The 25,586-nt window shown below is 43.8% G+C and overlaps 1 protein-coding gene and 1 long non-coding RNA gene across 5 annotated transcripts; one reads left to right on the top strand and one right to left on the bottom strand.

The window, feature by feature from the left end:
* Positions 1–3,246: 3,246 nt before the first annotated feature.
* LOC117711389 (schlafen family member 5-like) lies at positions 3,247–18,250 on the bottom strand. Of its 4 annotated transcripts, none has more exons than XM_076936165.1 (5): positions 17,964–18,250; positions 12,086–13,116; positions 10,671–10,796; positions 5,923–6,643; positions 3,247–5,717 (listed from the first exon to the last, which is right to left on the bottom strand). In XM_076936165.1, the coding sequence occupies exons 2-5, from the start codon at positions 13,086–13,088 to the stop codon at positions 4,907–4,909; spliced, it is 2,661 nt and encodes an 886-aa protein (XP_076792280.1). In that variant the 5' UTR covers positions 13,089–13,116; positions 17,964–18,250; the 3' UTR covers positions 3,247–4,906. The 4 variants fall into 4 exon arrangements, with proteins under 4 accessions (XP_076792280.1, XP_034362898.1, XP_034362897.2 ...); XM_034507007.2 differs by lacking the exon at positions 17,964–18,250 and adding an exon at positions 17,818–17,957; XM_034507006.2 differs by lacking the exon at positions 17,964–18,250 and adding an exon at positions 17,349–17,698.
* On the top strand, positions 17,291–17,900 carry LOC143442727 (uncharacterized). The gene is made up of 2 exons (XR_013111143.1): positions 17,291–17,430; positions 17,696–17,900. It is a non-coding gene; the product is annotated as an uncharacterized LOC143442727 (long non-coding RNA).
* Positions 18,251–25,586: the final 7,336 nt, after the last annotated feature.

Raw genomic sequence — 25,586 nt, forward strand, 5'->3', positions numbered from 1 at the left:
AGACCTAATATCAGTCCCACTATAAAAGAGCTTAATAATCATTGAAATAATTTTAGGAATTATTATAGGATCATCAATAAGGCTTAAGAAGACATATATTTGTCTATATAGCATTGCTACAAGACAGTTCATGCAAGAAAGATGTAAGAAATCTGACCGCTGTGCAGAATAGACCACTCCAGACCACGCGGTTCCAAGGGGGGGGGGGGAGGAGGTTTATTCAAGGGAAAGGGCAAAAGTGGGGAGAGGAAGATGGAAGAGATAAGAGAGCGAGTCAAGGGGATCCTGCCTGTTTTATATGGGCGGTGACTTAGTACCTCCCAGGTAAAGGTGAGGTAGCCAGGTGGATTCTGGGAGCATGCAGCTGTTGCCTTGGCAAAGATGTGGGGGTCACCTAGATGTGACGTCACTGGGTTCGGAGCCTGATACCAACAGTACATCTTCATGGATCTGCAGAGATCTGCTCCAAAGGGGTGTGCTATTGCTTAGTGATTGTTACATATGTTTAATAATAATAGGAAACGCATATTAATAGCAGGAGTCTTTCCTAAAATAAGTTCCCCACAGACTTGCTGAATGGGGGCTCACTTGTCGCAGATTATATAATAATCCAAGGCAAGCATTTCAGGATGATCATCTGCTAATTATTAGCTTGTCCCATTATGGCTCCTGACAATCCTCAGACCTTTCCATAACTTACAACACTTTCTTAGTGTTAGTTGTTAGAAGTCTGGCCGCAGTTCAGAACAGATCACTCCAGACCACATGGTTCCAAGGGGGAGGAGGTTTATTCAGGGGATAGGGCAAAGGTGGGGAGAGGAAGGTGGAAAGGTAAGAGAGAAGAGAAGTAGAGGCCGGCCATGACCACGTGGAGAGAGAGGAAAAGGGGAGGAGGCAGAGAGGCAAGAGAGTAAGAGAGAGAGGGTAAGAGAGTAAGAGATTAAGAGAGTGAGGAGGGGGCAAGCAGCCCCTTTTATAACCAGGTCTATCTGGCTGTTGCCAGGTAACTGTGGAGGTGGTGTTTAGACAAAATACTAACATTTAGCCCCTCAGAACTTACATAAACTTAAAACCTTTTTTTATCTGATCAAATACCATCAAACACAGGTGGTTGCTTACTGAGAGCAGTCACTTCAAAGCCAGTTCCTTTCAATAAAGGAATAGTATAAAGTTATATCTAAAGCTTTCAGGGGACCAGCCTCGACTGAGGACAGGGCCTGAAGAAGGGTGGATGCAAGAATGGCGAAGGGAAGGAACAGACACAGGACATTGTTCCTTTCATGAGAGATGGGGACGGAGAGGGAACACATCTCAGTATGGCTTCTCCTACTCTGACAACAGGTGTCTCTTCCAGGCATTATTTATATGTAAAATCATTTCCTCAGAATGTCTTTGCTGATCTTCACTTCTCTGAAAGAGACACTGTGTGTGTGTGTGTGTGTGTGTGTGTGTGTGTGTGTACGTATATATATACATATATATACATATATTTTTTTTTCTTGGTCATGGTTTTTTGTCACAGCAATGGAAAGTAACTAAGACAGGCTCACCCCTGTATGAGTGGATTCAGGGCCCCTGAATAAAAACCCCAGGCGTCTTTTGTTTGAGAAGAGCCTTGCTTTGGAAATGACTCCCCTGTTATTTGTCTGCTGCAGGCAATAAATCCTTCTCGACTGTGCTTACTCTGACTTTGTGTTTGCCACCATTCAAGCTCAGAGCATTCTCTGTTACAGTGTTAGCTTATTTTCCCAAGATGTTTTACAGAAATGGCAGAGGATCCTCTCTTATGTGGCAGGAGATAGCAGAGAGATTGCTGTCTCCAGTCCAGGAAAGCTACACAGTTGCCTCAGCCTTGGAACCCTGCTCAGGAGTCAGGATGGGACTGATTAGGGAGCTTGGCCTTCCCCAAGGAGATGTCTGTGTGTAAAGGCATCTGGCTGGGAGTTAAGTGGTGGATAAACTCCACCGGAAATAAAGGATTTAATGTTACTTAGATCTTGAATGAAATGAGGACACAGAAACCATCTAGGGAAGGCAGAGGGAAGGTTTTATTGTGGACATGAGGAAGACCACAGCCAGAGGCCTCTGGAAGGGTCCAGACTAAACGTGGCCAAGGGGAAGAGTGAGAGAGGAAGAAGAGGGGAGGTTAGAAGAGACAGAACAAGAAGACCAAGAGAGGCTCCTAGGACCAAGAGAGTGTGAGGCTGAAATGGCAGGTGTATGTAGGAATGAGAAGCTGGGGGAAGAGAAGCGAAGCCCAGACCCTGGGCTACAGAGGGTTAAGGGTAGAGGCTTGGTGAGAAGCCACCTGTACTGAGTGAGCCTTGCCCCAGGTTTCTTTGAGGCCTGACAGATCTCTATTACAAACACCAAGTCTCTCTTTTAAATAACAGAAGCTGTGAGCAAAGGAAGCTTTGTTGAAACTACCTAAAGTAAGGCAGAGAAATGCCAGATCCCAGAGCCAATGCAGTCATCCTCACAGGTCCACACTGGTTAATACTGTCTTAGCTAGGTTTTCCATTGCTGTGAAGAGACACCATGACCAAGGCAACTCCTATAAAGGACAACATTTAATTGGGGCTGGCTTACAGGTTCAGAGGTTCAGTCCATTATCATCAAGGTGGGAGCATGGCAATGTACAGGCAGGTATGGTGCAGGTGCAGGCAAAGCTGAGAGTTCTACATCTTCATCTGAAGGATACTGGTGGAAGACTGGCTTCCGGGCAGCTAGAATGGGAGTCTTAAAGCCCACGCCCACAGTGACACACCTACTCCAGCAAGGCCACACCTACTCAGGGCCACACCTTCTAATAGTGCCACTTTCTGGGCAGAACATATAAAAACCAGAGAGAGGGTTTATTTTGCTTACACATCTAGGTACCAGAAGGTCAGGGTAGGAACCTGTATCCACTCTCCCCAGAGCAGGGATTACATATGCATCGCCATGGCCCACTTCTTTACATGATTTCTAGAGTTTGAACTCAGCCTGGCAAGCGCTCCTCTGACTGAACTATTTTCTCAGCCCTCTATTATCTTTATAATTACTACTGTTGCCATAGAAACTAATTTGCCAGTTATTTGGAGTCCCAGTGCCTTTCCTCCCACCCTCACTTTATTCTACTGTCTAGTGTGGTCTGATGCCATCACCTGTGTGTGTAAAACTCTAACAAATATTCCAAAGTCCTGATTGTCATTGTCCTTGAGGGAAAGGGGAAAAAGCAATAGAATGTAAAAGAATACAGAAAGGTTCTGCTTTAGTTGCAACATTTTATGTCTTTTATTTAAAAAAAAAAAAAAGCTTGAACCAAATATGACAGTGTGTCAGCACTTCTAAATCCTACATAGTAAAAATCTATTACGTTGTATAGTTTTCAAATTCCCCTATTCACTATCCACTATCAATATCCACTATGATTATGAAATGTTTATCCAGGATACAGGTTGATTAAAAAAAAAACTGAGAAAGTCATGTATAAATCCATTACATTCATAAGTGAAAGCACATGCAGAGCAGAACTCCATCAGGTACCACATGGTAGAGAACCTAGAGTCATAAGGAGCAAAAGCTGTTCTTCTCCCTCAGCACCGATTTCCCTTCTCCAGAGTCAAAGCCAGTTTTTAAGGTTTGCTTTCAAAAATCCTGAATGCATCTGCAAGCATGTGTGTCAACTCTAGAGGCACAGGACAAACATTGTTCACAATACAGAACATCTTAGAGATGGCCACACATAAATACAAGGGAGACTTCATTTTTTTCTGGCTTCACGGTATGACGTGTTGAGATAATCTGTAAATTACTCCCTTTAACTCATCTGTATAGATATTCACTACTATTGTGCTTTCTGCTACTAGAAGCAAAATTCTACACGTCTATTCAGAAGCTTTTTACATGTGTGCAAGTTGTCTGTGCAGAGTAATTTCCTTAGAAATGAACCTCAAGGTAAAAGGCTATAAACATTCAAGCATATCAGGGCCATGGCCAGGTCTTTCTCTCCAAACAGCACGTCATCACACACCCTGTTTATGTGACACTCGTGCTACCATAAGTCATGTCTCCTCCATGTGTAGGAGCTGTTTAGCTCTTCTTGTCAAAATCCTTGTCCAGTTTTCTTTTTATCTTGGAATTTTTTCTTTAATGTATGGAATTTTTTTTTGAGACAAAGTTTCACTATGTATCCCTGGCAGGCTGGACTCAAACTCATGGAGATCCACCTGCCTCTGCCTCCTGAGCACCAGGATTAAACTACCATGAATAGAAACTTTAGAGAAATAAAATAGTCATGACATTTACTGCCAGCATTTCCCCAGCATATTGTTTCTTGGCCTTTCTGGTTGTCCTGGCACTCACTCTGTAGACCGGGCTAGCTTCAAATTCAAAGGTCCTCCTGCCTCTGTCTCCCTCATGCTGAGATTAAAGCTGTGCACCACAGTATTTTGCTAATATCTGTGCCCTCCCCTCCCTGAGCCCCACAGTGTCCTTTCTGCTTCATACCACATGTGTCCTCAAACAACCAATCCTTCCTGATACACACACACACACAGAGAGAGAGAGAGAGACAGAGACAGAGACAGAGACAGAGACAGAGAGGGACAGAGAGGGACAGAGAGAGAGGCAGAGAGGCAGAGACAGAGAGAGAAGCAGAGAGAGACAGAGAGAGAAGCAGAGAGAGACAGACAGACACACACACACAGAGAGACAGAGAGAGAGGCAGAGAGAGAGAGAGAATGTCAGTGCCAGCTAATTACTCTGCTATCTCTTCCTATTGTCTGAATCCCCCATACCCATATTTGCTTGCCCTGAATGGATGACTGTACACAAAATGTTTTGGTGCTTAAATGTTTAGGTCAAAGAGTTTCAAAGACATCTAGAGACTAACCCTAGCTAACTGAAAGCTAGCATCTTCCTATCAAAGCACAACTTTTATAATATACAGATGGGTCCTTGCCCTGGAAGCCAGACAGAGCAGAACATTGTAGAAAATGGCTGTCTCAAATCCCACTGGAATGATCCCAAACACTATACTTCTTTCCATGCCTGAAAATTGCTGGATACTGTTCAACACGATGTGATTACCCAGACTATCCAACCCCTCCCTGACCTGCACTAGTAAACTGGGCTCCTCACCAAGCTGAGACATGGTCCTCCGCCTCATTGCTAGCAGAAGCCTTTCTCTACATCTTTCTATATCTCTAGCTTTAGTGAAAAGAATAGCAACATCAGTGGGGTCATAGCCAGACCTCCAAAGACACTGGCATTTCTCTGCTACATAGATTGCCATCTGCTCCAAATTCAACTCATCAGTAATCTCTAAATTGCCTGTGACATTTGGACCCCATACAGGTTCTTCGCCCATCGTCAGGGCCTCTCGGGGGACATTCGGGGGAGGATTATCTTGGATTAGATGCATTATATCTTGAAGGTAGTTGGCTATGTTGTCTCCACTGCGAAGCATTCTGGTGAGCTTCAATATTGGCTCCTGGTGTTGGAGCTCAGGGAGGCCACTACAACACAAGTGATTGATCTGAAAGTAATCCAGAAAAATGTAGAGAACTCCTGGGCCATCTCTCCCTCTCTGAGCGATAGCTTTTGCTTTTGCATACCAATTCCCTTCTTCAGTTCGTAAATTCTGAGCTTCATCCACGATGATATGTTGCACGTTATCAAAGGTATTTTTCATGAAGGTTTTCCGTGTCACTGCCTGGCAAATGTTTTGCCTGCTGAAAGTGTAAGAAACACAGTCAGATTTGCTCAGCTAAGCAAAGCAAGTCAGCCCAATAGATAGGAACAGTTAGTTCCTGAGCATGGTAACAACAACCTAGAGCTTAGCCTGCAAAAGCCACACCCATTGAAAGCCACGCCCATTAAAGCCACACCCATTAAAATTGCCCATCAGAAAGAATTGAATAGAGTCAGACTACGTACCTCACAAACCTCTTCAAAAGCTGGTTCTCACAGATGTAAAGAATATCTTCAGCTTGACAGTTGAACACATTCCTAATCTTCTCTATGATCATGAGAGCTAGAGTGGTCTTCCCTGATCCTGGCGAGCCATGAACAAACAGCTCTCTGTGCTTGCTCAGGTTCATCGAAAGCAACTTATACTGTTGGTCTGTGAGTAGGGCCACAGTCTCAGACTCAGAGTTTAACTTTTCATTTAACAAGGGTCTGAACCCAAACATGATGACCACAAGAGATTGCAACAGAGCTTCCACCTGCTGCATGGTTGTGAAGTTATAGGATTCGGGGTAAACCGGTATCTCTAAATCATCCCTTACTCTTTGGTCAGGATCCAGCTGTAAGACCAAGGGAATGATGCCTAATCTTCCAGCATAACCACCCATGTTCACCAGCCTCTGCTTCAGGGTGCGGGCGACTGTCATGGAATAGTGCCTGTTCCCCAGATCCCACTTGTTGCAAATGGTGTACAGGATTGGGACATTGTTCGGGGAAATTAGAAGAGCATCACAGATGACATCTTGCCTCTTCTGAAGACCTAGGTCCACAGCCCAGCTGTGGGAGAAGATCAATATCCCTTGAGAGAAACAGCGCATTTCTGTATTTATTAATTTTCTTAGAACTCTGTAGTCTGAGAAGAGGTCCTTGTAGACACTCTCTGGAGTATATGTAATCCCATTGGGTGGCACTAGACAAGGAAAGAATCGGAATGAATCAGAGACAAGATAATAATCACCATTGCTCTGGGAATCTTTCTGGATAAGCACTTAACATCAATGAGAGTGGAAGAGAGGAGATGCCACCAGTGGACAAAAGCCAGGATGGCTCTGGAAAGCCTTCAAGCCCAAGCCCAGGCTGTAATCACACGTTACACTCTAAAACCACTAGGTGGAGTGAGCAAACAAGCAAGCAAGCAAGCAAGCAAGATTTTACTGAAGAGTATGTGGTTGTCAGTGGGATTTAAAGGGCAGGACCCTTTTTCTTTTTCAGCTGTTTCTCCAGGTCATTCTCTTTCAGGTGGCAAGTGAAGCCATGCTTGGCATAGAGGCGGCACAAGCAGTGCTTTAAGTAAATCACTAAACAAATCAATATCTAGTAATTAGTCTGATTCTACTTCACCATTACATGATGTAGATCTGCCAACCTTTGGGCCCTACCACGTGTCAATGATCAGTTTTATATTAGTAACAAAAAGAGAAGCAATCCTGAGTCTGGGGAGCCCAGAACCAGCTGCAATCAAAGGGTACAACAATGAGAACAAAGTAGCAAGGGAAGCAAGAAAGAGCCTCACTCGGATTATGCAAACATTAATGGGAAGTACAGTTTAGGATAAAAGACAGTTGAAGTCTTTATGAAAAGGAGACAGCTGGGCTGAGCCTCCAGGATGCCCTTTAGTTAGCCAGAGTAAGGATGCTGGAATAGAGAGCTAATAAAAGGAGAAGCATGAGCTGAGAGAGGTAGAATGTGTTTTAAATCTCAGCCCTCCGGAGGCTTTCTGTGAGTTTGAGGCCAACCAGAGCCTCACGGTGAAATGCTGTCTACAAAAAGGAGAGGCCTGTGCAACCATGGCAGCAACAAGCACCACAGTCCATCCGGATAACTCTACACAGCTTGTGTTTCCAAAAGTGAGAAACAAAGGAAGAGAGATGAGGATATAGAGAAAAGCACTTGAGAGCCAAACTGGACCCTTGACAAAAGCCACATGCTGTCTGGTGAGCGCAAGCAATCAACACCTGCCACAGGTTACGAGTTAGGGCAGTCTGTCTGAAGGTAATTTTCTTTGTTTGTTTGGTTTTTGTTTTTGTATTTTCGAGACAGGGTTTCTCTCTGTAGCCCTGGCTGTCCTGGAACTCACTCTGTAGACCGGGCTGGCCTCGAACTCAGAAATCCACCTGCCTCTGCCTCCCAAGTGCTGGGATTAAAGGCATGTGCCACCACCGCCCGGCGGTGGTTTTCTTTGTGAATGATGGAACTGCTTTGTATTTTGACTACAATGGTGGTTACATGAAACTATGGGTGTACTAACATCAGAACTGTACAACGAGAATATCTACCTTATGTAGGTTCATTGTGAGGTTTAAAAGTCTCTTACAAGATTTTTATATATTGGATGTATGAATATATATAAAAATGAAAGACACTTTTTGGATGTATAATATTAGTAAATGATATATTGGATACATGTTATATTTTATGTATATCCATTTCTAAAAATTTTGGAGGATTACAAATCCTGATTGAAATATAACACAAACTATGAATCCTTTTATAAAAAAAATCAAATTCACACTTGGGAGGTAGAGGCAGGCAGATCTTTGTGAGTTCAAGGCCAGTCTGGTCTACATTGTGAGTTCTAGGACATCCGGGACTACCTAGTGAGACTGTCTCTAACAAACAAACAAAGACAGCAACAACTACAAAAATCCAATTCAAACAAATCTGTATTTACAAATCAAGGTACAAAATAGAGCCAAGGATGAGTCCTTATTCCTGTGTTTAGTTGGATGGACAATAGATACTCCAAGTAATAGAATTTTAAACAATTAATATTTTTATTTTTTAAAAAAGTATTTGGATTTTTATGCATATGGGTGTTTTTTTCTGCATGAATGTCTGTGTACTATGTGCATACAATGCCTGCCAAGACCAGAAGGTGACATCTAATCTCCTGGAGCTGGAATTTCAAATGTTTGTTAGCTATCATGTAGGGTCTAGGAATCGAATGCGGGTCTCTGCAAGAGCAACAAGGGCTCTTAACTGCCGAGCCATCTTTACAGTCCCTGAACAACTAATTTTTAAAAGTACAAATAGAGAGCAATATGCAGATTCTAAAGAAAAATGAAAGGTAGTTGACCATATGGCTGGTACCATAAACTGGATATACAGACAACTTGGACACACCAGTAAAGTTTATACAGGCCAAGAGAAATACTAGTTATCTTTGATTAAAATAGGCTGAACTCAGCATGTATCTTACTACATTTTTTTCTACTACTATTTTAATTTAACACTTTTTTGGGAATAATTAACCAGTGAAGACCAAGTACAAGAAATAAAAAAACATAAATATAGAAAAGGTTACTCAGAATTACCTTTTCTTTTCACATCAAGAAGTTTATTAAGAAAGAACTAAGCTTTTCCTGCACATAGGCAGATCACCATCAGAAGTTAGAATCGTGAAAGAGCCCACTCTAAGAATGACATTATCATATGAAAGAACGATGTTAAAAAGCCTTGAAGTAATTAGGATATATGCCACATCTCATTGATTATAGATGTACTTCAATGTCTCATAAGTCACACATCTTACAGTTTAATTAGCAATGTTACTTTTCAGAGTTACTAAAATCATAAATTGTTACGCTTTAACAAAATGAAGAAAATATTTGTGTGCTTAACCAGACAACCCATGTTGAATCAGGAGAAAATTTACTATTGTAAAATTGACAGTTCTTGGGGCTGGATAGATGGCTCAGTGATTAAGAGCACTGACTGCTCTCCTGAGTTCAATTCCCAGCAACCACATGATGGCTCACAACCATCTGTAATGGATCTGATGCCCTCTTCTGGTGTGTTTGAAGACAGCTACATGTACTCACAATACATAAAATAAATAATTCTTTTTAAAAAATTGACAATTCTCTCCAAATCAGCTCACTGACTGAATGTATTGGCCATCAAAATATTGGATTCTTCTTTTCTTTTTGATACAACAAAATGCTTCTAAGATTCTTCTAGAAGAAAGCCACCATGGTGAGACCATATTGGTGAATATGGGTCTGGGCATCTATTTTGGATTGTACTTTGGGAATGTTCATCTAAATTTATAAACAATTGTTACTACTCAAAATTTATCCTCAGACCATGTCAGTTATTTGTAGAAAAATGTGTACTGTACTGCTTAAAATAAAAAAAAAATAGTGGTGGGTGTTGTGGCAACACCTTTAACTCTGAGGTCCAGGATACCTAGGGCTATACAGAGAAACCTATCTTGAAAAAAACAGAAAAATAAAAAAGAGAAAGGAGGGAAAGAGAGGGTGAGGAGAAAGGGAGAGGGGAAAGAAGAAGAAAAAGAAAGAAGAGGAGGAGGAGGAAGAAAGAGAAAAATGTTAGTCATTTTCCAAAAGCCAACAAAAGAAGAGAATCTGAAAAAGAAATGTCAGCAGATCATTTGAAAAGCTCTAGTTACTTACTTTATTTAGGTAGATACATAAGTTTTATGGTATAATTACTTACTAAATTATATCTTTATTCTATGTCCCAGCTGTATGCAAAAGTTCAATAGTGAAATAACTAAAACCAAGAAAAAAATCCAGAAACTCTAGAATATTTCAAAACACTTTGTAATCAATAAAAGAACCAAGAAAATCCATGAACAAGGTCATGACAAGATGTTCCTGGACATAGTCCACACTCAGCCCTGTGCTTGCACATGGGAATAATGCACTCATTCTCACTGCTAATGTTGGATTCTGCAACTATATTGCAACATACTTACCCATTGTGGTAATGGTTGTAAGCCATCATGTGGGTGTGGGGAATCAAACCCAGGTCCTCTGAAAGAGCAGCCAGTGCTTTTAACTGTTAAGCCATAGCTCCAGTCCCTCTCTAAACTTTCCATAGATGGTTTTGTATGGACATTCAAATCAAGGCTTTCCCACCCACAAATATGGGAACAATCAACATGTTCCAAAGTGGCCAGAAATGACAGTTACCTGGAAAGTAATCCTTCTGAAGTTCTTCCACAGATTTCAAATATTTATGTATCAACACAGTCCTGCTGTGGGGTGTGCTGTTTAACATATTCCACCTGGGGATCATCTGAGGGAAACTGGAAAGCTCTGAGGAAACATGAAACAACAGTTGAATATACAGAGGGCAGACCCCACTTCTTAGCTGAGCCATGTTAAACTCAAATGTATGATTTGCAGATATTTGCATTTCCAGCACAGATCAGCTGGAAACCAAACCCAGGTTCTCTGCAAGAGCAGCCCACGCTCTTAACCTCTGAGCCACCTCTCCAAATACTTAATATTTAGTCATATTGAAATCAAAAAATTTTATGTTTTTAGAATACTACTTTAAGCATATGTGAATAGAAAAATGTGACAGTTGATGGTATAGGATGCTGAATGATTTTTGAAATGGACCTTTTTGTTTGTTGGCTTGTTTGTTTTGCTTTGTTACTATTTTATTGGTTACTTATTTACATTTCAAATGCTATCCCTCTTCCCAGGTTCCCCTCCACAAGTCCCCTATCTTCTCCTCCCTCGATGTTTTGTTACTTTCGAAGTTACCTTTGGCTTTCTCTCATCTAATCTCATTTTATCTTGTCTTTTCCAAAGCAGATGCCTTTCGAATCCCTGCTTTCTAGACTTTCAGTATGGTTAGTGCCATGGAAAAATGGAGAAATCATGATTTGCTCATGAAAAGCTCAAAGAAAGAATGAAAAATGTTGTTTGCAGGTTGGGAGGTGACTCAGCACTTAAGAGCATAGGTTCTGTTCCTAGCACCCATATGGCAGCTCACAACCATCCAACTCCAGTTCCATGGGTTCTGTTGCCCTCTTCTGACCTCTGCAGTCACTGCACATACATGTTGCACAAATATGCAGGCAAAATGTCTATATATATAAAATTTAAAAAAAAATTTTTTTTTTAAAGAGTGCTTTAAAAAGCGGGGAGAAGAAACTGTCAAAAAGTTACAAAGGGCGCATCTGTCAGTGTGAAATGGGGATTTGCTGAGTAGTTAAATGAAAGCTAGTCATTGGAAAGGATGAGGTCTTAACATGAACATGAGGAAAGCTGTCCCAGGCATGGTGGTTCACACCTGTCACCCAACACTCTTGAAGGCTGCAGCAGGAGGGTTTGTTTGAGTTTGGGGCCAGCCTAGGTTAACCTGCAGAGTATTCAAGATGAATAGTCAGAGGGAAGGGCAGTGACCTGCCCTGTAGGGATTAATCTCTTCCCCCAAATTTCAAAGAATCTCACATCTCTCTTTTCTCTCTACACTCCCACACCCCCACCCAGTCCCTGCCCCTATCCCACCTCACGCCTGGCACCGTGCCTCTCCCCCACACCACCCTACCCCACCCAGCAAACATTATATCATTTCCATCTTGTTCCCTAACCTGGGTTGGTTTCTATCATCCAAGAGGTCCAGTCCTTTTCGGTTAGCTGCTTCATATTGCCGTCCTTTATCTCCCAGGAATCGGGCGCTTTGGCAAACGCTACACAGCAGAATCGTTCTACCTTGATTGCACACACATACCCACGGAGGACCTTCTTATCATACACTTCAAGGAATTTGAGGGCATATTGCACTTTGCTGTTATGTGCACAGAAGTGATAGACAGGCATCTTCCTGATACAGACATCGATGGTAGTCACTAAGCTGGGACGATTTATTCTTTCCTTTTCACATCCAATGACTTGACGGGTCTCATCATGCACGCCAAAAAACACATAGCCCCCTTCAGAATTGGCAAGTGCAGAGACGCACTTGGGAAGTCTCTCTCTAAGGCCCTGTGAGAGGTCTGCCGGGAACATTTGAAATTCAACGTGTGGGGACTCTGTAAAGTTGAGTTTTTCCAGGTACTGGAGCTGCGGGCTATCAAACAAATCAGAAGCTAAGATCATCTGATCATCATCAATAGGCACTTCCTGTAGATTTAGTGAGTCGGGATCACTAAGATTTCTAAGATCCTGGACCCTTCTGAGGAATGTCAGGGCTTCTTTAGAATCCATGACCTCGGTAAATGTTCCACATCTGTGGTACATATTGGAACACAAGGTAGCGAGCCGCACTTCTTGTGAGGCTGCCACATTCCACGAACTCACATATATTAAAAAGAACTTTCCATGCAGCATCTGGTCTAAATGGTTTCTGAACAATGGTGGCAGATTCAGGCCTACTCCATCCCTCTCAAAATTATAGTCTCCGTTCTCAATCTCAACCCTGACCACTCCGCCGCCAGAATTCAGCAGAGCGCACACGGCTTGCGCGATGGTTTCGTTCTGTCTCATCCGGTGAGTGGCGTCCATTTCCATCCTTTGCCTAACCCCAAGGGTGGCTTTTCCCCCGTCTATTATACACTCCGCAAAGTTCAGTTCCAAATTTGCCAGGAAACTCATCTTCTCGGCCTTTAGCTGAAACCTTTTCCTGAAACCCAGAAAGAATCATTAGACTAGAACAAGAACGCGCAGATGGAAAATGAAGTTTAAGGGCGCCTTTCTGAAGTTGGACCTTTATCCCACAAGGCTTGAGGCCAGCTTCATGAAAGAGGCTAAGTCCGTGGGATGGCCACAGGGAACTGCTCATCTTATGTGGCTTTCCTTTAGAGATGTATTGTATACATACACTGGCCAGTGCCACGGCGTGCACAAGGAGGTCAGCAGTCAGTTCTCTCCCACCTTGTGGAATTTGGGGATGGAAGTCAGGTCATCAGTTCTATGTGCAAGCATTTCTACTCACTGGGCCATCTTACCAGAGCATATGCTGTGGTTTGGGGGACTACCTCGGTCAAGTTCTCTGAGTGGCAGTCTCTTGGGTCATATGTAAAACCCAAGAAATTTTCTAATAGTACTTGTAGACTCCAGGAAGGAAGCTTCCTTGATCAAAAGCAATCTGTGTAGTATGCTGGTGTTTACTGTCTTGCTTCATTTTTATCTCTCTCCACTGATCAAGACTAGGAAATTTTTAAGATTTTTTTTAGTCCAATGCGATTTTATTAATAATTTATCATTGCTACTGTTGAAAAGATGATTTTGAGTCCTCTGATCCAGGTGGTTTCTATTTGTGTCAAAAAAAAAAAAGTTACACGTGCCATGTACACATACACATGTAGACACACACATGTATGCACATACACACTCATAGAATATCGATGCAATGCAGATCTGGTTAGGAAGGTGAAGGCAGAATTCCTGCAGCTATACCTGGCAGAATTTCATGAACAAAATTGGTGACTATTTGGAACAATAGTTCCAATCAAATGGCAGACTTTAGACATTTAGGAAGGTGTGTGATTTGATTTGTGTGTGTGTGTGTGAGAGTAGGGTATCTAGACATAGAACACCCTGAAGAGCTGTCAACCAACAGGAAGAGTGAAAACTATCTCCACACTTGCATCTCATGTCACCAACCTTTGAACCCAGACCCAACCATCTGTGTCCCCTCAAGAGGCTCGCTGCAAACCAGAGAGATGACTTTTTGGATCAAAGCTAGAATCTCATGATAAAAACTAAGATAGATGGAGAACCATATCTGGTTTTATTAGTGACCTATGATTCTTGGCCTAAATGAATACCAGCTCAGGGAGACTTGCAAATTTGCTGGTCCGAAGTGCCTGTTCTGCCCTGCAACTCTCCTTGCTATGGTTAATGGGGCACACAAAGGAGAGGAGGGGATAAAAAGGAATAGGCCAACTCCACCCCAGACACTGCCCTCAAGTGAGAAGAAGCATTAACAAAACTCAAACCGAAAGCTGAGAAGCTACAAGAGAACTGAGTCACCACTCACCACATCGGTGCAGAACCAGCAAGCTCCCATCCGCAAACCATGACAGGCTCGATGGGTTCTCACCTGGCTAAAGGCTGAGCTTAGGGCTAAGAGGTGAGATGGTGTCTCGCTGGAGCCTCCAGGAAACTGTGGATGTTATTAAGAGCACTCACTTGAGAACGTGATATTGATTCTGAGCTAACTGTAACTAGAGAGTCAAACGCCATCTTTTGCGTTGGCTGGAACTTAATAACAGGAAGGAGAGTTGAAAAGCCTGCTAAGCTTGGGTGTGGTCTGACTGAGATTGTTATTACTGGGGAAAGAGGCAACCTGCTAGAAAAGGAGCATCCTTCATGATTAATTCAGGGAACATATTTGGCTTCCTGAGTAGGAAATGGAGGCAAAATTAGGAAAGTTGCCAGTTATTAGCTAATCAACTTTTAAATAAAAGGGGTTATGTGGTTTGTTTGCTACAGACTGTGTGGTCAGATTCATATTCTCTCTGTCTCAACATTTTCCCCCTTAGGTTAGGCAGACATTTCATACACATGACATTAAATGCATAATACAGGAAAGAAAGGGATGGAGAGATGGCTCAGTGAAAGAACACTGGCTGTTCTTCCACAGGACATAGGTTCAAATCCCAGTCCCACGTGGTGGATAACAACTGTCTATAACTCTGTCCCATGGAATCTGACACCCTCTTCTTCTAAAGGCATACATAGCATGCATATAGCGAACAGACATACATGGAGGCTAAACACCAAGACACATAAAAGAAAATAATTGGGTCCTTTTAAAACTTCATCTATTTTTGCTTTATCTATCTGGATTTTCAGTCCACGTGTATGTTGTGTATGTGTGTGCCTGGGTGGCCGAGGCCAGAGAGGGAGTTAGATTCCCTGAATCTGGTGTTACTGGTGGCTGTGCACTGCCTTGTGAGAGCTAGAAATCAATTCAAGTCTTCTGCAAGCATAAGCAGTGCCCTTGATTGCTGAGCCACCTCTCTAGCCCCACGCAGATAGAATTTTTTAAAAAATTGAAAAGGAAAACTCAACACACTGAACTCTAAGAATTTCCTTTCTTGGATTGCAACCCCTAAAGAGATAAGAACTCCACAGGAAAACCAACAGAGTCAACTAGCATGGACCCTTGAGCTTCTCAGAGTCTCAACCACCAACCAAAGAACATTCCTTGCAAGTGGGAGACCCTGGGTTTTCTCCCCAACACCACCAGAAACCACACTGTCTGCTGTTTTGGGTTTTTTTTTGTTTTTGTTTTTGTTTTTGTTTTTGTTTTTGTTTTGTTTGTTTGTTTTGGTTTTTTTGGGTTTTTTTTCTGTAGAAACAAAATCTATGATAAAACCAATGGCTCTAATTCTGCATACTGCACTGTGAGACTTTTTTTTTTTTTTTTTTTTTTTTTAAGACAAGGTCTTACTATGCAGACCTGGGTGACCTAGAACTCACTTTGTAGACCAGCTTGGTCTTGAACTTCTGGAGATCCACCTGTGACTGTCTCTCCAGTGCTTGGATTTAAAGGTGTGGGTCTCACCTGGCATTTTAAGACTTTTAGATGCCTCCAATCTTTGTTTTCCTTTTCCCTTGCTTGTTGTAAGTTTAGACTTCTTAGACCCACCAAGTGCCCTCTCGGTGAAAACCTACGGTGCTGTGAGAACAGTAGGCTTTCCAAGCTGTGTGCAACATAAGAGAGGACTCCTCTCCTCCCTTGCAGTTACGGAAGAGCAGGAAGTAATACCCTCCAGAACTTTGAGAGTAGTTTTTTATTTTGTTTCATATTTTCACCAACAAAGTAATCCTCCCAGACATTAGAACTTAGAGACTGCCATTTGGGTCCAGCAGTCACTACTGAAAATCCTCCTGCTGTGTCAATAATTCTAAAATAGATTTCTGCTTTCTGATGGGTGTAACTCCTGTTCTATCAGGAAAGCCCACAGTCTCTTCTTTCACTTTCACAGTGATAGTGCCATTTAAAATTTAAATGCCTCCTAACATTTAAACCCTTCCTTCTGGTTCAGAGTGCTGTCACTGTTCTGGTATAGGTCCAGACACAGGAACCCTCAGTTCCTGCCTGCTCCCCTTCCCACTCTCCCCTGACACACACACACACACACACACACACACACACACACACTCTAAAGATCAGTTTCTATTTCCCAGACATGGCAAACCAAAACCAGCTTTGGTCTTTTGGGAGGAGGCGGGCCAAGAGAACTTCAGACAGTGCACCCACTTCCTCTAAACCACCAGCCACCACCTCACCCCAACCCTAGGACCTGAAGAGCTACTACCAAATGCTGTCATCTCTCCCTCCCTTACCCTGTCACTTCTGCTTTCAGAACCACCCTGTTTAAAGGGAAACAGAGTGAAGGGAATCATGCTCTGCAGACCTGCTTCTTTGGACTGCCATTGAATTGTTGTTAACCCCGTTATCACTTATCATCGATACTGGGCTCTGCGGGTTCCCCTGGGTCAGTGGGCACCAAGCCAGATGTTGGAGGTGGCTCTGGTGATAGACCGGACACTCCCAGTCTCCTCCCCGGGATAGGACCTCACTTGGCCTCCTTCCTCCGGACATCTGATACCAGATAGTTTGCTCTAGGGTGCAGCAGACCAAACCTTATAAGGTTGATTTAGAAAGGTTTGGGCTCCCCTTCCCAAGCCTCAACACCTCCCGCCCCCTGTGGCCCAAGCCTATCAGCTCTAGATGCTACCCCAGCCGGCTATCCTTAGACGTTACCACCCGGGGGTTACAATGGGAAGCTAACTCTGGAATTCAGGCGTGGCACCCTGCCTTGCCACAACTTCGCCTGGGAACCTGATGACCCTGGCTTTGATAAAAACTTGTGCAAAAGAGTCTGAGGGACCCGTTACCCGCAGTCAGCAGCCAGCGTCTGTCTTCCGTAGAGCGCCCGCCTCCTGGAGTCAGAGATGATGTCCCCGGGACCAGAGTGGAGTGAGTCCTTTACCCTGCGGGCTTTTGTCCTTATATCAGCTGAGCACAGTGACATCGCATGGGGCGGGGCACTGTGCAGAAAACAGTCCTGTTCGCGTGACCCAGGAAACCCCAGTGCTGCCAATAACCTTGATTAACTTTAAGAAAGAGGAAGGCTTTTTTCTTATTTTTCACTTTGAAGGGGCGTTACTTACGGCCACTAAGGGAAGAAAACCTGGCAATCGTAAGTCCCTCAAACCTCCCCACCCTATCTGGCCCTTTTCAGGACACTTCAGACTACTGCTCCAGAGTCCCTCTCCTCAGTGCCTGGAAGTCCCTCGGTTTCTGCTGGAATCTTCACGTCGAAGTCATCAGCTTACCAAGGACAGCAATCCTTACCGAGCTTACCAAGGACAGGGTGGTGGGTCGGTGGAGACAACCGGAAGAAGAGGCAGAAAATTAAAGCTCTCCTTTGTCTTCACTTCCCTAAACGTTTAGTTCGAGATTGTTGATGCCTCCCCTCTTCCCCCGCGAGCGCTTTCCTCTACCGTTACCTTCCTGGCAGGTTCCTGCAGGACAAGTTGCTGCATGGGGGTTGAAGTGGGGACAGGGTAGTTCGCAAGGATCCAGAGCAGGAAATGCTGCAACTGGAGGTGGGGGTGGAGGCGGATGAGGACCGAGCTCCCTGGGGGGCTGACTCCAGCCTAGATCTCCCCGAGCCTGTGACACTTGGAACTCCTAAGCATTCCTCCAGTCCTGACGCCAACTGTCGCCTTTCCTGCCCTTCTTTGCGCTTCTTAATATTCTGGCGAGTACATGTTTCTCTTACTCTTTACAACAACTCAGGCATGGAAACCCCCAGAACTCCTGGAGCTGGGGGAACAAATCAGGTTCCCTCCTCCCCAGCAGACTAAAGGGAACAAGCTAAAGGAAGCAGAATGGGGGTGGCTGTTAAAGAGATTTAAAGCCATTAATAATCCCTCTATTAGTTAGGGATTCAGCTGCCAGCACTTTCCCTCCTCCTCCAGTCAGCATAACACAGCTGGAGGCTGCAGTCAGTAAGTCCTGGCCCTTGAAAAGCTCAAGGGTGTCACCGAGAGGCTCATGTTGAGATTCTGTAGCCTTGTGACTGATGAGACTTGGGGAGGGGGTGGAACCTGGCAACCACACCCTTTCATAGCAACCAGGAAGGAGCCTAGAGGTTGGTCAACCCTTTTACATTTTCTCTTTGAAATCCAGATAAGTGGTTTATAACATTCCCTTTTTGAGCAAAACTACATTTCTCACTGCCCATATGTGTTCGTGTGTGTACAGGTGCACGTGTGTGTACAGCTATACATTCGCATGTGTGTTTATACAAGAAGGCCAGAGGGCATTTCATCTGCCGTTCTGTAAACACCAACCACCTTTTGAGACAGGCTCTTTCACTGATCTGGAACTCACTAAGTAGGCCAAGATGGCAGGCCAGCAAGCACCAGGGAGCTTCCTGTGTGCCTTCCAGGCACAGGGATTATAAACACATGGTTTGTAGAGATGAAACTCAGATTTGAGCTACCAGTCTAGGCCTCTTCTTAGTAAAGTAAATTCTTCATAGACACGATTACAACACTCTTTACAATGTTTGCCATTTGACAAAGTGGGATAAAACGGGCTCAGTCATAAGAGGAAATGGACATTTTCATCAGCATCTGTTTAAATGAACAATACATAGCATAGTTAACGAAGGAAGAATCAATCCTGCTTTCTAACCCTCGGACCACCTGCACTGAGGTTCAAGATTGCCCTGACATTTTTCCTGTCCCAGTGGGTAGGTGTCTTCTCAGGAAGCTTAGTCCTTCAATCAATTCTTGGATTTCCTGGTGAGGGAACAGGAAAACAGAAGTGGCTTGGAATTTTCTTTCTGCACTTTCCCTCAGACTGCAATCACCTTGACAGAAGCAAAAATACTTTAGAGAGAGCTCTCCCTCTGGATGGTCAGACCAGTGGGTCCTGAGGACTTGGAAATTGCCTAGGGATCTCACACTGGGAAAGGGGTAGAGGCTGGTGGCAGCCAGAGGAGGAGCTGACTCTCTGAAAGAGCTGTCACACAGCTCTGACAACTTGTCAGAGCATCTTGTAGGACAGATAGAACACAGACATCAAGGGACCAATTTACCAGCAAGACTACGCCTTGACCAGGAGTACTTAGTTCCACACACCCTCGGACTCTGTTTAACCCTAAGTTTCACATTAGTGCCTAGAAGGACTTGTAGGTCACTGGGCAACCTTGTTTGATCCTTTTCCTGATGAGGCCACACGGAATAAATCTTTCTCTGCTTGTCACTATTACTTATTTCTGTAACTGTTGTATTAAGGACCGGTGGCTGAAGCCGGGCAGTGGTGGCGCACGCCTTTAATTCCAGCACTTGCGAGGCAGATGCAGGCAGATTCCTGAGTTTGAGGCCAGCCTGGTCTACAGAGTTCCAGGACAGCCAGGACTACACAGAGAAACCCTGTCTTGAAGAAAAAAAAAAAAAAAAAAAAAAAAGACAGGTGGCTGAGCTCAGCTTATTGGGGGTGCCAGGCTTGGGCTTTACCCCCCAAATCTCCAGCAAACAACTTTTCATCTACTGAGAATGAATGTTGCCACGGCGAGAAGAGACTTTCCAAAGATGCCCACTTCCTACTCCAGCTCCAGTGAACTGGAACGCACGTGGTGTTTCCTGGTGGAGAATTAAGGCAGTAGATGAACTAGAGGCTGTGAATCAACCGACCTTAAGATAAAGAAGTCATCAGAGCCAAAGATGAGAGAGGGAGAGAGAGAGAGCCAAAATTGGATATCTCCATCGGGTCTCTCCCTTTGGAATTCTGGGAACCCAGGGAAAAGGAGGAGGAAAAACTGTAGGAGCCTGGGGAGGGAGGGTTGAGAACACCAGAAGAACATGGCCCACAGACATCAACTAAGCAGAGCTCACCGAGGCTCACAGAGACGGAAGCAGCAATCACAGAACCTGTATAGGTCTCTGCTAGGTCCTCTGAGTGGCTGTTTAGCCTGGTGTTTTGTGGGACTCCTCACAGTGGGAGTGAGGTGAGGGGGCATCTTTTGACACTCTCAGATCTCAGGACCCTCTTCCTCCTACTGGGTTGCCTCGCCCAGCCTTGATAGGAGGGTTTGTGCCTAGTTTTATTGTAACCTGTTATGCCATGTTCAGGGGATAACCCTAGGAGGCATGCTCTTTTCTGAAGGGAAATGGAGAAGGAGTGGTTCCGAAGGAGAGGGGGCCAGTGGGGGACAACAGTGGGAGGAATGGAGGGAGAGGAAACTGCGGTCAGGATGTATTAAAAACAAAAATAGGCTAAAAAAAGAATGTAAATAAATAAATTAAATAAAAATAAGAGGTCATTCTGGCTGCCTGTGATGACCTCAAGGATGCTATCAGTACCAGGGAGGCAACACAGGGTTGATAGGGGGAAAGGCTGGCTGGCAGCTGCTATCCTTGGAAGTGGAAGGTAGCATCGCATAACTCTTAACAGGAAGAGCAGTTTGGGGCCAGCAAAGATGGCTCAGCAGGTAAAGGCTCTTGCTGCCAAGCCTCAGTTCAATACCCAAGACCTATATGGTGGTAAGAGAGAACCAACTCCTACAAGTTACCCTCTGGCAAGAAAAAAATCAGCCCCTGCTTTCTTGGAGTGTCCTGGAAGTCTAAGCTCCCTAGGTTCTGGGCCATCTTAGTATTAAAGTGGAAAGTGGAAACTTTGTGGCAGTTCATGAGATGTTCACACTAAATTTTAAGAACAATTGCTTGGGAGGCTGAAGAAATGGCTAGGAATTAAGAGCATTTCTTGCTCTTCCAGAGGATCTGGGTTCAATTCCCAGCACCCACATGATGCTTCACAACTCTCTGGAGCTCCAATTGCAAGAGATCTGATGGCCTTTCTGACCTCAAAGGGTTCTGCATGTGCATGGTTCACAGATACAGATGCAGGCAAACACTCAGACACATAAAAGAAAAATAAATAAGATCTCAAAAAAAGTATACATGATGAACATTTATGGCTAAGGTGGTTCTTCTTGTAACCTATCAAGCAGGAAGAAATCACTCAGCAGTGAAATCCACATCTTCAAAGAGAAGTTCATGGCCGGGTGGTAGTACACTTCTTTCATCCCAGCACTCAGGAGGCAGAGGCAGACATATCGCTGAATTCCAGGCTAGCCTGATCTACAGAATGAGTTCCAGGACAGCCAGGGCTATACAGAGAAGCCCTTTCTCAAAAAAAAAAAAAAAAAAAAAAAAAAAAAAAAAAAAAAAAAAAAAGTCATAAAGCCAAAAGCACATTAACTGATATGATTGGATTAAGGGAGACTGAGGTTTTAATTTAGAACCTGAAGGAAAAAAAAAAAAAACTTCCAAGGTATTAAGAGATTTGAATCAGCACCAGGGGAGTCCACAGTGAGGCACCAAGCACATTAGAAGGCACAAAGAGTCAGCTCGGGGCTGCACTGCCCCTCACTTGTCCTTCCAGTCACTTTCTGCACACATGCTTGCTTTCACTCTGAGGTTGTTAAACAAAACAAAAGGTAGGCCCCTCAACAGCTGGAGAAACTTTCAAGTTCTCGATAACAAGGAAATCAGCTGTTTAACCAACACATTTCCTGGGTGTGCCACTGAAAAGCAAGAAGCTACCTTGCTGGCACTGTGCCCAGAGAGGTTGAAGGGCAGCGAGAGAGTGTTCTGTGTATGCTGCAATGGCAGTGTTTGCCAAAATCCACAGGCCACACAACCCAGAGGGAATCCTAACATAGCCTGTGGACTTGGAGTGATTCTGGTATGCCAGTGTAGGCTCATCCGCTGTAACAAACGTGCTATTGTGCAGCAGATGTCCTGTGTGAGGACAAAAGGTATGTTTGAGTCCTCTGCGTTCTGGTCCATTTTTCCTTGAACATCAAACTGCTCCAGAGGGCTGGAGAGATGGCTCAGCAGTAAAAGCAATCTGCTCTTCCAGAGGACCCCAGTTCAGTCCTCACCAGTTAGGTGGGTGTAACTTCAGCCCCGGGGGATCTGAGACCTCAGGTCTTCTCAGCACCCACATTCATGTGCACACACTGCACTCCCACAGACACATAATCTCTAAAAATAAGTAAAACTGCTCCAGATGACATTCATTCATTTTAAAGTAACTGGTGTATGTATGTGTGTGTGTGTGTGTGCATATATATGTGTGTGTGTTTGTGTATGTATATGTGTGTAGTTATGTGTGTGGTTGTGTGTGTCTGATTGTGTGTATGTATATGTATTATGTATATGTGCATATGTATGCGTCCGATTGTGTGTGTATTTATCTGTGTGTTTGTATCTGTATGATAGTGTATGTATGTGTATGCGTATGTGTACGTATGTATATGTGGGTGTTGGGAATTGAAACTGGGTCCTCTTGAAGAACTGGCTGTGCTCTTAACCGCTGAGCCACCTCTGCAGGCCATAAACAATTACTGGTTTCTGCTTTGAAGTGGGTAAACATGTGACTGACTGTGCTTTTGTGCTGTGCACACATGCGGCAGTCAAGACTCATCTCGAGTCATTTCTCCCCGAGAATCATCCATCCTGGTTTTATTTATTTGCTTTTATATTTTTAAAACATTTGTGTGCATTTGTGTGCTCTCACGTGAGTTTATGTGCACCACAGGAATGATGGCACCCAAGGAGGCCAGAGGGCATTGCATACCCTAGGATCAAAATTACTTGCAGTTTCCACCATGTGAGTTCTGGGATCAAAACCCAGGTCTTCTGCAAGAGAAGTTAAATGCTCCTAACTGCTGAACCCTCTCTCCAACTCCTGCCTTGTTTTTAAATACAGGCTCCCTCACTGAGATGTAGGCCTCATAAACCAGGATTAGCTGGGTGGAAAGCAAGTCTCAGGGATCCATTTGTCCCCACCCCGCCAGCAGTACCTACTACAAACACAAACACCACACTCAGATTTTTAAATGGACCACAGTGATGAAATTCAGGTCCTGGGGCTTTACCAACTGAGTCATCTCTCCAGGTCCCTCCCATAGCACATCTTGACTGACTCACACAAAGATGTTTCATCCAGACAATGAGAGGCAGCAAAACTCAGATTCAGGAATTTGCTCTCCTCAGCAAGTCCACTGTTCTTGGACTAACAGCTGAAAGCTCTCACTAAAAAATGTGATCTCTCCACCATGCAAAGATGAGATTTGTCCAACCAGCCTCATGAGACTGAAAATGGGCTGGGCTGTGAGCCTACATCTGAGAGATCTTTCCAGTAAGTAGTTTACTGGCCCCACTTGCCCCTAAATGTGGGGAAAGGAAAACAAGGAGAGTCTGGGCAGAGGTCAAGCATGCCATTTATTGCTAATTAATGTGTTTTTTTTTTTTTTTTTAAAGGCCAGGACCCAATGTCATTGATTGCGTTCTTCAGAATAAAAGGGTCTAATAAACACAGTTTTTTACTGGAAACCACCCAGGTGAGGGCAGGAAGAGTACATCAGAGTACATGTGAGGCTTCTCACTGCAGAAAGATCTGAGGAACTCAGATGGTCATGTCGGCACCTGTTGTAGCTGTGTACACCTCTAGGGAACAGGAGGTGACAGCTCCCAGTTCACAAACTCTATCTAATAAATACTCCTGTGATAATGAAACTTCTCACCTCTGGAAACCTTCCACAGACCTTGTCCCACACAGTGAGTTGACATCTAACTGACCAATACGGCCCTCCCTTTTACATCTGAGAGAGATCTCGGAGAGTGAAAGGGAATAACTGTGGTACCCACATCCTGACAGCACAACATTCCAATAGTCTTCAATTATCAATCAATCAGTCAATCAATCTCTGTCTGTCTGTCTCAGTCTCCATCTCTGCCTGTTTCTCTATCTCTCTCCATGTTTCTGTCTTTGCCTCTGCCATGCCCACCCCCTTCCATCTGATAGCCCAGGGATATTGAACAATTATATTTATTGTACCAAAATAATTTAATTATTGTATCAAGGGCCAAAACTCTGAATGTCACTTTCTACCCAATGAGATGATGTCAGAAGTGGTATTTTGGCTTGTTTGCTTGTTTGTTTGTTTGTTTGTTTGTGTCACTATCTTGCTGCATAGCTGGGAATGGCCTCAAACTCATGCTCCTCCTGTCTCTGCTTCATGTGTGCTAGTAGTTCAGATGTGGCACCACATCTGGCTTCAGAACTGTTGACCCTTCATTAAATGTGGGTAGAAGTGAGACACACTAGAGTGAGACACACTAGAATGACAATAGCTTTCTGGGTTTGTTTGTTTTCATTTTAATTTTTTCCTTTTTCCAATACAATGTTTCACTATGTAGCCGTAGCTGTCCTGAAACTCACTCTGTAGCCCAGGCTGGCCTCAAATTCAAACACCTGCCTCTACCTTCTGAGTGTTGGGATTAAAGGCATGCTCCACCACCACCCAGCCATTTATTTTGTTGCTACTTCATAACTGAAATTTTGCTACTGTTAATGAATTGTAAGGTAAATATCTGATATGCAGGATATCTGAGATGTGACCATGCCTGGCTTCATTTTAATTTTTTATTTATGGGTGGTTTGACGATGTGTAAGTCTGTACACTACATCTCTGCAATGTCCAAAGAGGCATTAGATCTGCTGGGGTTGGAGTTACAGACAGCTGTGAACCACCATGTGGTTGCTGGGAATTGAATCCAGGCCCTCTGGAAGAGCAGCCCTGCTCTTAACCACTGAGCCATCTCTCCAGCCCTTATATGTCATTCTTAATCATCCTAGGAAGTTCATATTAGCAGAGAAACAGAACTCCACAAGTGTACCGCTCTTCTGTGGCTAAGCATAATACACAGACATATGTTCTTTTTTATTTGTCCAAAGTATGGATTCCTTACTAACCCAAATCAGTCTGTCTGTGGGGATCTGCTAGGCTACTGGTCCTTCCTCTTCACTTCTGTAACAAACCATAACAACTACATAAGTCCAGAGCTGCTAGCATCTGCTCTTCCTAGCACATGCAGAGAACACACCACAAAATGAGGTCAACTTGAAGGAATGCAGACACCAGATGCGGAACTAAAAGAAAGAAAAACACACAGAGAGAATAAGACTTTGTAATGACATGAACTGAGCTGGGTCTAGCAATATCGGACCTTTCCCTGGGTGACTAACATATATTCATTAATCTTTAT

This window comes from Arvicanthis niloticus, chromosome 6, assembly GCF_011762505.2.
Source record: "Arvicanthis niloticus isolate mArvNil1 chromosome 6, mArvNil1.pat.X, whole genome shotgun sequence".
NCBI classification, from domain to species: Eukaryota; Metazoa; Chordata; class Mammalia; order Rodentia; family Muridae; genus Arvicanthis; species Arvicanthis niloticus.